Consider the following 13,633-nt stretch of genomic DNA (forward strand, 5'->3'; position numbering starts at 1 on the left):
CTTTTTCTGAAACATTAATTACATACTCCTTAAAAAATAATGTGTTTATATCACTCAGCACCACCTGTGCAGCCAGAAAATCTGAGATAATTATTATATTCAGTCATTTAAGACTGTTATTATTCTAGTTTTTTTTCCACCTCTGAATAGATGGGTGGATTTCTTGAACCTGCTGAAAAGTCAAGATAAAATTATATATCAACAACCCATCATCATACATGTATAAGTACAATGAAAGAATGAATGATGTTGCTGAATCAGTCTTTAGGATCTTCATGAAAAAAAAGCATTGTACAAAAAACCCAAACTAATAAAATGTGTTTTATTAAATGATCAATCTAATAAAACAAGTCAACAACTCAAATAGCATCTGGATTGATCAGGCTTGATAGCAGTGGCAGAGACATGGTTATTTATATCAATTCAGACTCATCTTCTTCAAGGTGTCATACCCTTGAACTCAGCACGAGCAATGCAGTGCACGCTGAACATATGTCAGGACAGCAAGACAAAAGCTGCAGCTACAGTCAGTCATCAAAGTCTGGGATATCATCATAGGAGTACCCCGGGTAGCCCTTTGATGCGTAGTAGGCTATCCGTAGGTGGTAAATTCCAGGCAGGAAGACGAGGATCCCGATGATGAGGACGGGCACAGTGCGGTCTGAGTGCTGAGAGAGAGAGAGGGAGGATGAATAGTCAGTTCTTTTTAATGCTGTTAATGGGAAAAAGACATTTCCGCCTTGAAAAGGTACTCACTTGAACACCAAAGTATCCAGCCAGCAGAAGGGAGCCGATGATGATCAACAGCGAGCCAATTAGGAAGAGGACTGTGGCGAGTGCTATGGCTTTGTACGGAACTTTGGGTGGGCTCTTTTTGAACTGCAGAGGAGGAGAAATATTTAATTAAGACTCTTTCCACTGACATGCGAGACCTCCTGCAGTACTGTCTGTTTTCCCACTCATGTTCTCGACTATTCAGGCAGAATTAATCGGGCTCATGATGTGCCGGAAATTCTCAGAAAAGTAACAGCTTGTAACTGTGAGACAAATATTTTCTACCAAAGAGAGCAAACTCTACAAGCCATGAAGCTTTCCACTTATAACATGAACTTCCAAATGTAAATATGTTTGTCATACATTGTATTCCTTATGAATTGATACTATAACAAGTTATAAAATCTCCACCTCAGATGTCATATTAAAGATAGCTGTTTAGATGTAAATTGTTAAAAACAAAACTGTACATATAAGCTGATTTATTTCTCAAGGGTTTTCCTTTGCTCTGGTGGTAAAATCACTTTCTTAGATGAAGGTTTTTATAAATGTGAGATTATAACCTTGGCAGTGTTATCAGGTTTATCTGCATTTATCTGTGTAAAAGGAGGTGTGAGGAAGAGGAACCAAGCAAATTTTTAAGCAAAGGGGGGGAAAAAAGAACCATGAATTGAGTGAAAAGAAATGGCTTGCCTTGAAAACATCATCTTCATTTTGTAATGACTTGACCTTTTTGCAAAGTACTTTCAATTTTGAAAAAGAAATATTTGCAGGAAAAAAAAACTTTCACCAGAGCAAAGTCAGATGTTGAGGGAGGAAAAAAATGTGAAATGAAAATGAAGGAAACAAAAAAGTATTTTCTCAAAACTGTTTTTCTCAACATACTTATTACATAAAGTCATTAAAAAAAAACTTTAATGTGGCTCTAATGTGTACTCATTTGCCTTTTTTTAAAATAATAAAGATATGTGATCAACTGAGGAGGCACTGTGATCTAGTTGTTGTTTTTTTTTGGTCAGAATTTGTATGTTTTCCCTGTGCACAGATTTTCCAGGTATGTTGGTTAATTCCAACATTTATGTCTAATTTACTGGTGATTTTAAATTGCCTATATGTGTGAATGTGACAAAGTGTGTTTATGGTAACTGTACTTTGCATGTATTTTTTTGAAAGTATGCATTTTTTTTCATGCTGGAGTGCAAGTATCTAAAGGTGATACATCTACATGGAAGATGGATGGATCTGTTACAAACCTGAAGAGGAGAGCTAGAAAGATGCCAGTACTGACAAAAATTCGCCCCAATGTGAAGATGAGAATTAAACACGTGGTTTTGTTTGTTTTGTTGAGTGTATATACATGATTTTGGTATTACAAGTAAGGACGTTTATTTACTTTCAATTCTGAACACGAATAATTTCAGGGATTTTTGATTTTGCTGTAAATTTAAGATTGTTTTTATTTTTCTACGCTTAGTAGTTCACTTTGTTTTGGCAGAGTCATACACCCTCGTGTTAATCATAAGGGTTAGGGAGGGTGGACATTTTAATGAGGATCATTCTCATGTTTTCTGGAAATTTCAGAACTGTCACTAAATAAATGTGGCTCAATCAATCATGCAATAGTTTTTTTTAAAAAAAAGCAGAATTGAAAGGCAGATCAGACCAAGAAGTGATCTATAACTGAGACAGTGTTTTCACACAGTGCTGCAGCAGAGAGTTTGCATTGCGCAGTCTCTCTTACCTGTAAATCAATGTATCCGTCATCATCCGTGGCCAACCTGGAGTACCTCACTTTGCTGTGGGGCAGTCCATCAGAAACCACGCTCCGTGCAGGCATCTTTCCTCTGCAGCCGAAGATAGGACGATAATGGAGCCTAAAATAGTTTGTTTCCTGCTAAGCTACTGAAACATGGACGACGAGGCTATTTTTCATCACTTAGGAGCTGCGTGTAAAGATATCACCCCCGGTTGCTGATAGATGAGAGATCTCTTGACAGTTTCAGAGGAGATTATAGCGCAGTGGCGTCTGTTTACCGATCAGCGCACTTCCGTGTTTTCAATCTGCTGATTGAGGTGCGCATGCGCAAAAGAAAACCTCCCTGTTTGATTTAAATGAGGAATCTGAAGCGCAGCCTGGCCCACGCGGCCCTCCAGGGACCCCTCAGGTTCCCTCAGGGACCACTATTTACTTCATTAGTGCTCTCCTCTGGCAACAATGTATTGTTTAAAAAACAATTATGTCAGAATTGTTTTCAGCACATTAAATATGCAGGTCCACATCAGTAAAATAGTGCCTTAATAACCATTTAATTTGAACTTCAAGCTTTTTTTTTTCTGGTGTACTGCAGAATGTTGAAAATGTAAGAACAATCAGCTTCTACTGAAAATAACTGCAGCTATATCGAAGCAATTTCATGTAAACCTTCAGCGGTAGATACAGTGAGATGTCAGAAGCTTCTCCAATAGCTGTTGCATTATGCATGTTTCAACAATATGTATTTCAGATTAATACTATCTGTTATGGCAGCAACCAACGTCTCATATTGGGTCTTGGTTGTGTTATGTTGTATTGCGTCTGCTGCTCTTAGCAAAAAATAAATAATTTTAGTTTTTATCTGTGCTTTATTTGAAATTTGAACCATTTGTTTGAGGGTTTGGCAGGCCGGATTGGAGCCTCTTGCTGGCCATTTTTGGCCCACGGGCCTCATGTTTGACACCCCAGTCCAGCTGATTCATCATTAATATTTGATCATTATTCATTTGCAGGTGTCTGTTAAATTATTGATAAATGTGCTCTCACCAAAAAAACTGAAGGTACCTATAGGTGCATTCATTACAGACTATAAATTTAGATTCTTAATTTTCCCACAAGATTACTTTATTCCAATTCTGCAAACATACCAAAACATATTCAATTTTAAAACTTTAATTCTTAACTAGATTTGGCAAATTCTTTTATTTGCATATCAACACTCAAGTGCAGCAACAGCATCAACTAGAGGCTCAATAATTCATTTAAAGTATAATATTTCCGTTACTGCCTTTGTGGGATTGAAATTAAAAACACAATTACGAAGCTGGGCTGTGGTTTCAGATAACTTCCAGCTGTGCATGTGCACACACAACAAATATTGTCATAATAACACCCAGGGGATAAATTCACTCTGATGGCTGGGCATAACTCATCTAATTGGGGACTACAGGTTCTTCCGTAATTTATCAATTTTCTATATTACTTTATCCAGCTCAGTGTGACAGGGTGCTGTAGCTGATCCCTGCTGACTGAGAGTGAAGTCAGTGTCCATCGTGGACAAGGAGAGAAATACAACCACACTTTCACACCTCCATGTACTTTAGACATATTAACCTGAAATACAGTTTTCCTGGAGAAAATAGTATATAAAGGATCTTGTATGTATACGTAAATGCATGCACAGGAACAACATGCAAACCCCACATTGGAAAGCTCCTGACATGAGGAAGAAGTGCTGACCACTACACCATGCAGCCTGTACTTCACATGATGTGTCCATTTCCCTGGGATGTTTTTAGGCCATTCATGAACTGAAGCATGTTGCTGTGATTTCCGGTAATAGAGGTTCATTAAAAAACGATCTAATAAGCCTCTCAGGTAAAACTTTAATGTGCATTTGCATGATTAAAGCCATTTTAAGGTATTAACAGATTTCCTCTATCTGTTTAAACCGGACGAGGCGTTCTCCTCTCTGGGTGATCTGCACAGCGTCGTTTCTGCCACAGGGGTGCGCTGTCGCGTCTTTCTGAAATGACCAGGTCACCGAGAGCAACAGACTGGCAGCCTGGTGTCAAGCCTCATCTCAGCGTGTGGATGTTCATTTTCTGCTGTGTTCTCTCAGACTGGCTCTGTAATCACACACTGTTCTCAGGAAGTGAAACTTGAAGATTTTTGATACAGTTCCATGGAAAAGAACCCGAGTTATCAAAACCTCCATAGAGGCCGGGGTCAGTCACGAGCATGCAATGTTGAGAATCTCATATTGTAACTATTTCAAACACTTATCCTTTTAGTAATTCAAAAAGGCAACGCTGGTTGTTTATGCGTACAGTTATCGCTGCTCAACACTGTCATCTACATGGATGCAGAGGCTTAACCTCATCCATGAACAATGAACTGTGAAAAAGGCGAAATGCACAGCAAATGGCACCTGCTGACAATCAATCTGGAATAAATAATTAAAGCTGTTGAACATACACTTTATTTATTTTTCATTTTAACCAGTGTGTTTTGTTTTTTTTTTGGTTTGTTTTTTTTACATTCCACTTGGAGGTTTTGGGAGAATAGGGCTGTCCGTTGCTAAATACAGTCCTCTTATTGGCAGAATTCAAACGGATGCCTTGTCCTGAAGCTGCACACCAGCGCATCCTTGAAATTCAAGCACTCTTCTATAGAAACGTTCAATCTACATTCAAGGATAAATGTCCACGGGTCGAAAATCATGCAGCAATCTTTTCACAAACAGTAATAACAAAGCGAATGCATCTCTTTATTAGATTTGCTCGCAGCATCAATAATAAACTTGCAGCATGTGTTGTCAGTGAATGAGTCTCCAGCGATGATCGGCACAGTGAGTGACCTTGGCTGCAAGTTGTGCTTGCTGCAGTTTGGGGCTGTAAAGTTGATCTCTGGGGTGATGTTAGCCCTAAAAACATTCATCTCTCTGATTTATGCTGTATTTCACTGCACTCAATATGAATTGTCATCCATCACAGCACATTGTTCTCTCGCCGTGTTTAGTTAGTATGCTCGCTCACAGAGAGCCAAGCGTCTGCAAGAAGGAATCTCTATAAATCAGTCCTTACTGCATCTTTTGCTTTAAGGGAATTAAGCAACTGCATTTCCTCTTCTTATAGGCCACTTTAAAATACATCGCTGCTCCCAATTGGGGTGCACAAAAGCAAAGGCGTGTAAGTAAGCTTCGACTCCAGAGATAATTGATTGTGCAGACATTTTGCAGGTTCATGGTGCCATCTTCACTGTACCTGCTAATGACAATAACAGAGGTGACCTTTGCCCCCCCTTCCTTATTAAGCATGCCAGTTTCCTGACTCACGTCTCGCTGTGCTTGTGTGACTGCATGTTAGCTCCAGTCATTAGCTGACGCTAAGTGTTGTATCCGCCTTTGTATGCCGAATAACTTCCCTCTTATCTGTTCTGTCTTCCCACTCGAGTGTTCTATACCTACAATCAAGGTCACGGCACAAGCCTCCTTCCTGAGTCTGACTTTAGAAACATGGCATTTTAATTTCCCTGCACCCCGGCCTTGAAACGGTCCGCTCACAAGACTGGATGAGTCTGCAGTTTATTTCACTTTTATAAATTCAAAATGAATGAGCCTGGCTGGGATGACGGATGAAATAATCTCTGAGTAAGTAACCCCCCCCTGCCCCCTTCCTTTGTCTGCAGACATGACTTCATCTAACGTCAAGAAGTTTCTTTTCTCTCTGATTTACGCGTCCGCTCCTCGAGTTGCAGCGACGTTGTCCTGTAAAACATTCATATTGATAAAGTACTTCACAATGAAACTAACAATGGCTGTTAAGTGACATCTGGAGTTGTGATTAATTAATCAGATGATGGGCAGCACCGTCACCAGTCAGAGGGGGGTCGAGTGTGTTGTCACGGTCAATAATCCCTGCCACTAAACCAAGATGCCTGCATCAGAACAGCTGAGCACACTGAGCCCTCAGGGTGTGCGTGTGTGTGTGCGCGCGCTCACTTTGTACATTTGCATGTTAAAAAGACAGCAGCAGTCGCCCCTCCATAAGCCTGGAGTGTGGCGCTGAACAGCGAGGGAGCAGCATTTAGGCCATAATGAGTGTCCTGCTCGTTGCAAGGCTCTGTCTGCTGAGATAATTAGGTCTGTCTTCATTACAGCAATTGCAGATTGAACCACAACTGGAGTCCAATAAAAGCCCCAGCCATTACGCCACTTGAACATCATGCAATCTCCCTGTGGCTCGGCCTTTTTACTTTTAAATCCAGCCAATTTCAGAAATGATCAACGGTGGCATGTGGCTGGTGCACAGGTGCTGCACAGCAACAAGCTCTCAGAATTCATAATAAACTTGAACCATCTAATATAATTGCTTTATTTTTAGACTCGCTGCGCCTCGTGCATGCGTGGAGGACGTAAAGGACTGAGCCGAGTTGTAGTTTTGTGACGTGATTTTCTGCGTGTGCGCGCTCGGACGTAGGATGAACAGGAATACTTTAATGTGATCAGGTACGCCTCAGTGGATCTCACCGTCACTATTTTCAGACTGAGCAACATTAAATTGATTGCTAAGATTATTTACATCGCTGTAGCCTAGTTTGTTCTCCACGACCTCAGGGAGGTCAAACTCCTGGCCGGTCCAGCAAAAAACCTCCTCAGAAATCAGTGGTCCAAAGTTTGGTGTAAAGATGCTTTCCAGATAATTACTCTCTATTTTTTTTTCCACCAACTTTGGTGAGCAATTATTTTGATGCACTTTAACCCTAACGTACACTCATGGGTAAACTTTCAGAAAATAAAGAACATAATTGTATCTTCAGGGGTGTGATGCTTTCTCACTGTAGCTGCTACGTCTTTGAAGAATAAACAAATGAAGCAACGAAGGTCAAATTAAATCTATGTATTTTGGTTCTTATTTACATGTTTTTTTAATCACCGTTACAGGGTTACTCAGTAAACAAACTTCACTTTCTCACCCTTCCAATCTAAAAACCACCTTCGAGCACCAAACTTCAGTTTGTGATTTTTAAAGATTTTCACCCCGGCAGCTTGGAGCTCCAACAGCAAGTTGCGTGAAGAAAAACATTCACTTCTATCACTTCAGCTGTGGTCAAACCATAACTCCTTGATCCATCCATCCATTCCTCTTCTATGCTCACAGGTAGAACATGCAGGCTTAAAGCAATGACAATAAATTCTATCTGAAAACAAAGAAAGGTAAATCTGAGAGTAAAATAGATCTAAAACTATACATATACTGATGGACCTGCTGGTCACTTGTACCTGAAACCCTGCCAATCTGAGCCTGTTTCTCATATTGCTTACTCGTTGTGATGTGCAAAGTCTGCTGAAATAAAGATACTGAAGAAATCTAAAGTTCCCTCAGCCAGAGGTCACTTGTCCCGTCAATAAACACACAACGCTAATGTAATGAAATCACTTTTTAATGACTGTCGCCTTTGCTCCATTGAACAGAAACACTGGCTGACATCGCCTGCTGTAAATAAATGATCATATCACGGTCTTGTAACTGATTGAGGTAAATTATACACAAGAGGATCTGTCACTTCCTAATGAATCACACAATACAGTCACTTGTCACAGAGGCTCGTGAAAAATGAAGGGCTCACTGCAGTGATGTGATGCATGAGGTTTTACTCAGCACTGCAGTGACTGGATGTCATGCAGGGCGGCCGCAGCCGAGAGGGAAGGATGTGTCGGCTAATTCTGGTCAATGCTTCTGATGAATCAGGTGCTGTTTGCTCACCAATCTACATTTCGGGTGGAAGCCGAAGGTTAGCCGGTGAGTGGGTGGAAAGCTGACTGCTGCAAGTCTGCACAAGGAGCTTCAGCAGTGTGGTGAATCCATCACCCCCATTTCCTCATATCAATTCACTTCCCCCATTAAGTTCATAAAAAAAGAACGGTAACTCAACGGCAGCATGACATATGAAGTAGCTGTTTGTTCTCTGAATTTAAATGGAAAGCGTTTGTATGTAGCCTGTGTGCATTTTTCTGCTGTGATGATTGAAATCTGTGCTTGTTGTTTTCTCAAAGGCAGAACCAATTGAAAAGAAGTCTCTTGATATGCAATTAAGCTGAATGTCACTGTAAATGCCAACATTAGTGTTGATGCCCAGCTCAGGTTTGTTGCCTCCATGATAGGAAATGTTTCTTCCAGTGCATAGATATTGATTTCAGTATCTTTCAAACTCAGCAGCTCGCCTCACTGCATGTGCGGCTCAGACAGGTAATTACTTTTCCAACAGATAACACCATAGATCCAGATGCAAATGCACTGAAATCAACAGGCACTGAGGAACCATAACAGCAGAATCATTTTACCGCCTTGTCATTACGTTCATTTATAAGCATCATTGTTGTATTAACTTGTTTTTAACAAAAAGCATAGAAACCAGTTACTGGTTTTTTCAGCTGGAAAGTGTTTTGAGTATTTCCGTGCCAGACATGCGCAGTAATGAAGCATAATTTCTGCAAATTGTAATCATTTTAGCATGAAAATTGTTTTTCATTTTTTGAAGAAACTCAATTTGCAACCTTGTGTTTTTATAGCGCAATCAATTTATTGTGCTTAAGAATTTAAATGTTGTCTTTCTCGGTGCATTTCCCTGATGCAATTGTACTTTGAGGGAGCTCAGAGGTGTGCTTGTGATTTTTGCTTTTGATGTAACTCAGTAGATTTGTGGACGGGATATAAAGGCTGGCATTTTGAGATAAAAGTGTACTCATTGACTCAGCATTAAGCTGAACTTAAAACAGTCTGATGTTCACTCCACAGATGGGCTTAACATCTTTTGCTGTAAGCTGGCATCAGCCCCAGGTAAAGCCCTCATATCTGGACCCAGATTGAAAAACAAAGAATACTCCGACTGGCTAAAGTGAGGATTTGTCCACAGTGGGGAGGAGAAGACCTCCCTCCTCTTCCCAAAAAAATCAATGCACTGTGTTTATCCATGTGTGCTTGTTGGTGTGTTTGTGTGATTGTTTCTGTTTCATCTCTTGGTTGTGGCTTAATTGAAAAAGAGAGAAAAAAGTACAAACACAGGCAGTGAATTATAAAGTCTTATTTGAAGTTGCAATACCAGATAATTAACTCTCACACTTCACATTTTAACAAATGAGTATTGATTGAGTTGTGCAACAGATGGGCCGCTGGGACTCTGAGCTATAGGCTTTCTATAGACGCTACAGGCTTAACGTGAAGATAGGTACTGATTCTGCTTATAGCAAATATGTAAGACTACAGTCTGGCAATTAGTTGCCACTCCCTTCAATTCATGACTGACTTGGAAATAAATAGTGATGGATTTATTGCTGAAGTTGTGGTACAGACTGATGTAACATGGATAATGAAAGTTATGTGAGAAGTTTTGGAAAATGATCTTATATTGAGAAACAGAGTTCTCTCAAGCAACCATAACCGATAAAAAATATAGATATTTTCAGGTTGAATTGAACAAAATGTTTTGCATCAGTAAGGGATTTGACCCAAAACTATAACTCTCCAATGGATTCATTTGTCATGCAATGGTTTACGTGCATGCATGAGTAACTGCATTTAAAGGTGGTGACTTGCACAGATGGTGGTATGGTACCATCTACAATAAGCTTTTGAAATGAAGGTGTGTGGGCTGTAAAGTAAAGCAGACCATTGTTTATTTGTTTTTTGTTTTTACATAAGTAGGGTGTTGCTTCCAGTTAACAGTTCTAAAGGGTATTTTTGGTGGCGTCTGCAAACAAAAATATGAAATCTTTAGCAGAAAAAAAATGTAACAGAAAAATGGCATGAAAAGCTTTAAGGCCTTCAAACATAGTTTCAGTCAGTAAATTCATAAAGTTTTGAACAGATTGTAAAATATAGTGGTATCATCCAGTAAAAAATATGTCACTAATAAAGAATACATTTGAAATGTCAATGGTAGTAAAACACTCATCCTGGATTTTTTTTTTTTTTTTTTTTTTTTTTTTTTTGAATTTCCTGCTCCTGTTGCAATTTGACTACTTGTCAAGGTGAATGACGCCCGTTAATGAAACATTTCTGAATGAAAAGTCACCCGGTGGACAGCTGAGTGGCGGCGATGACGCACGCGGAGGGAGTGATGCTGTACCGGGGAGAGGTGATGTGAGGATGGGGGGGGGGGGGGGGGGGGGGGGGGGGGTGCGGGGGGTGGGGAGGTGGAGGGGGGGGGGTGTAGCGGTGGTGCGAGGAGACAGCAGTGAGTGATTTGCTACTCATCATCGTGTGAAGAGACCGGGAGCACCCGGAGCTCGCGCGGACGTGCGGAGTATCCGGCGTGAGCGCACTTTGCGCCGCGTCCGCTGCCGCAAAAAAAAAAAAAAAAAAAAAAAACACAACCGCGTCCGAGCGCGGCTCCGACACGCCGTCGCGATGAGAAAGCCACACTGAAAGTTAGGTGAGTCCATGAAATCTTTTCACTTCAAGAATTAACGCACATAAATTGTCTTTATTTGATATTATGCGTCTTGTCTGATTGTTGCATTTCTTTTGTTGTCCCTGCTGGCGCGCGGTCTTTGGGTCATTTTTTTTTTTTTATCCCTTCGATGTTCAGCTCAAATCTAATATGAAGTGATGTAGGCGTGGGAGCAGCAAAAATGCGATTATCTTTTATTGTATTTCAATTTACAACCGAATGTGATAATTGAAAGTCTGATACACCACAGGTGCCGCTTCAATCTGCAGGAATCTATAATAAGAAAATAGTATTTCTACTTAATTAATGCAAAGAAAGACAATGTAGTATTTTTAGAACCTTTATTTTTGTTTTGTTTTTTCAAAACGAGACATCATGAAGACAAATAGAAATCATCGTTGCGTGATGTTTATCTAAAAGAACAATTTTCATGATGAAAACGGAAGTTTTAAGTGGGTGTATAGAGAAAAATCATGAGAAATCTGTGGGGAATAGCCCACATCTCTGTCATTTTATTAAGGCGGGTGGCACTTTCTGTCAGGTACAGTCTGGCACAGTGGCTTCAGCTTATAGAGCTGGGAATTTCTCTGCACACATGAGGTGGAGATTGCATCTGAGCCAGAAAGGCTGCTTACTCCTGACCAATTAAAATAACTGCAGACAGAGAGAAGCTGCACGTCCAAAGCTGTCCTCAACAATAATGTGGATTCCCATCTAACCCTCAACAGCAGCTGCACAGCAGCCTCTTCCACACATCGCTGGAAAACAGCCAAGAACACAGTGCGAGAAACACAAAAAGAAGGAACTCTGGCATGAGACAAAAATAAGGAAAATGATCGACATGCCCATGAGCAAGGCATGCATCTTCCAGCTCCTGCAATATGGAGCTGTTCACTGGTCACTCTTGGGTCACCCTGCAGCGTGCCTGCTCTCTCGCTTGGCAGGTTCCTGCAGTGGATGTGTGTTGCTCTGTGTATGAATATTAAACAGACCAGAGCTGCAGCCTGAGCAGCGGCTCAACAGGATATCCAATCCAAATGAAATCCTGAACTCAAATCAACAGGTTATTTCTTTTCTTTTTTTCTTTTTTTTTCCTGTTACCAAAGCCCAGAGTATGCTCAGTCAGTTCAAATTTAGTCGTAACCACGAGTTGAAGTCTTGTGATCTTAAAGTATGAGCTGGATGAATTAATTGAATTAGGTTTATCATGCTCATTGAAAATCTTAAGACAGGTCAACTTTCAAAAATATAAGTCTTCGAAACCTCAGCTCATTTATCTCACTAAAATCCCACCCTTCTAAATGTGAGGATTGGTAGCATACTAATTGATTAATCCTTTATAATTTATCGCTGTGTGAAAGCCACTGAGTCATTTTCAGTTGTTTAACTTGCACTGACACGGAGAGACAAAGAGCAAATCCTTGCTAAAGTGATATAAAGAGCTCCTGTGACAGTGAGTCCATTAATTTTATTTCCTCCATTGTAACACAGCACGCCCAAAATAATCAGGACCGGTTAATATTTTAGTCTGAGGTAACCCAATCTTTACAGCAGTGCAAAAATGATGGTGCTGTAATGAGCTCCTGTGGATAAACATGTAACTCTTACTTTCATAATTACGTTTATTGCCTGCCTCCCTCCTCTACTCGAGTGGGCGGGAGAAGCTCTGCCTGCTGTGTTATGATGGCTGCTGAGCGCGACCTCTGCGGCACGGTGCCAGCACCGGGGCTAACCTGAGACATAAAAGTCAGTCAAACATGTAAAACACCCCAGCACGCAGCGGAGGAAAAGGTCAGCCAGTGGTTAATAGGTGTGGTGAGGAGGAATGGAGGAGGAGGGGAGGGGGCTCAGGACAGGAGGGAACTGCATTATGCCCCCGACATAGATAGATAGATAGATGGATAGATAGATAGGTAGGTAGAAAAGAGGGCAACTCACTTGAACTTTTAATTTGTTCTCAAATAAAGCAGCTTAACAAAATCCAACATGGCCACACTACTTTTAGTCTCATCTAATCTACATTTATTTAATCTGCACAGACAAGATTAATTTCACATCTGTCAGACTGAAGGGCTCGGTGTGGCACCAAAACATTGTTTTGGAGTACTGGAGACAACACATTCAGAGCGAAATGAATCCAATGCAGCTATGTCAGGAGGATTAGTCCAGCCCAGCGGCAGCTCGGTGGGAGCTTCAGCTCAGTGGAACACCACCAAGACCTGCTTTTCTTATAGAAACATATATTCATAATGGCAAAATAAAAAGTTTGCTAAAAAAAAAATAGAGAGTAAGATTGATATTTTGGGGGGGGATTCTATTTGTCTTGCTGTTTTCCAACAAGAAGCAAATGGAAAAATCTCATCCTGACAATAGCAATGAAAAATTGCTGATTCAGCAGATTAGGTGAATAACTCACCCGAATCTGCCCAAAAGTGATCAAATTTGTCTAAAAATACATGCATTTATCAATTATTTTATATGTTCTGGTTTGGTCTTTATTTCAGAATTTAATAGCGTGTCAGTGAAGACGTTCAACAGACTCTTCCCTGTGATACATTTGTGAATTTGCATTTGCTGAGGCTATTTCTCTTAGTTTGGACTGAGTCAGAGCAGATTTTCTCTCACTGTCAAGAAGTTAATCTAATCCCCCGC

At 40.5% G+C, this 13,633-nt stretch overlaps 1 protein-coding gene across 1 annotated transcript; it reads right to left on the minus strand.

Moving 5' to 3' along the window:
- Positions 1 to 305: 305 nt before the first annotated feature.
- tmem230b (transmembrane protein 230b) lies at positions 306 to 2,835 on the minus strand. Its single transcript, XM_030104482.1, has 3 exons — positions 2,516 to 2,835; positions 757 to 879; positions 306 to 668 (listed from the first exon to the last, which is right to left on the minus strand). The coding sequence occupies exons 1-3, from the start codon at positions 2,609 to 2,611 to the stop codon at positions 528 to 530; spliced, it is 360 nt and encodes a 119-aa protein (XP_029960342.1). The 5' UTR covers positions 2,612 to 2,835; the 3' UTR covers positions 306 to 527.
- Positions 2,836 to 13,633: the final 10,798 nt, after the last annotated feature.

This window comes from Salarias fasciatus, chromosome 12, assembly GCF_902148845.1.
Source record: "Salarias fasciatus chromosome 12, fSalaFa1.1, whole genome shotgun sequence".
Taxonomy (NCBI): Eukaryota; Metazoa; Chordata; class Actinopteri; order Blenniiformes; family Blenniidae; genus Salarias; species Salarias fasciatus.

Coding starts and splice junctions, on each gene's coding strand:
- tmem230b (XM_030104482.1), bottom strand. CDS start 2,611: ATGCCTGCACGGAGCGTGGTTTCTGATGGACTGCCCCACAGCAAAGTG. Junction 880..2,515: donor ACGGATACATTGATTTACAG/GTAAGAGAGACT, acceptor CCTCCTCTGCAG/TTCAAAAAGAGCCCACCCAA. Junction 669..756: donor CTGGATACTTTGGTGTTCAA/GTGAGTACCTTT, acceptor TCTCTCTCTCAG/CACTCAGACCGCACTGTGCC.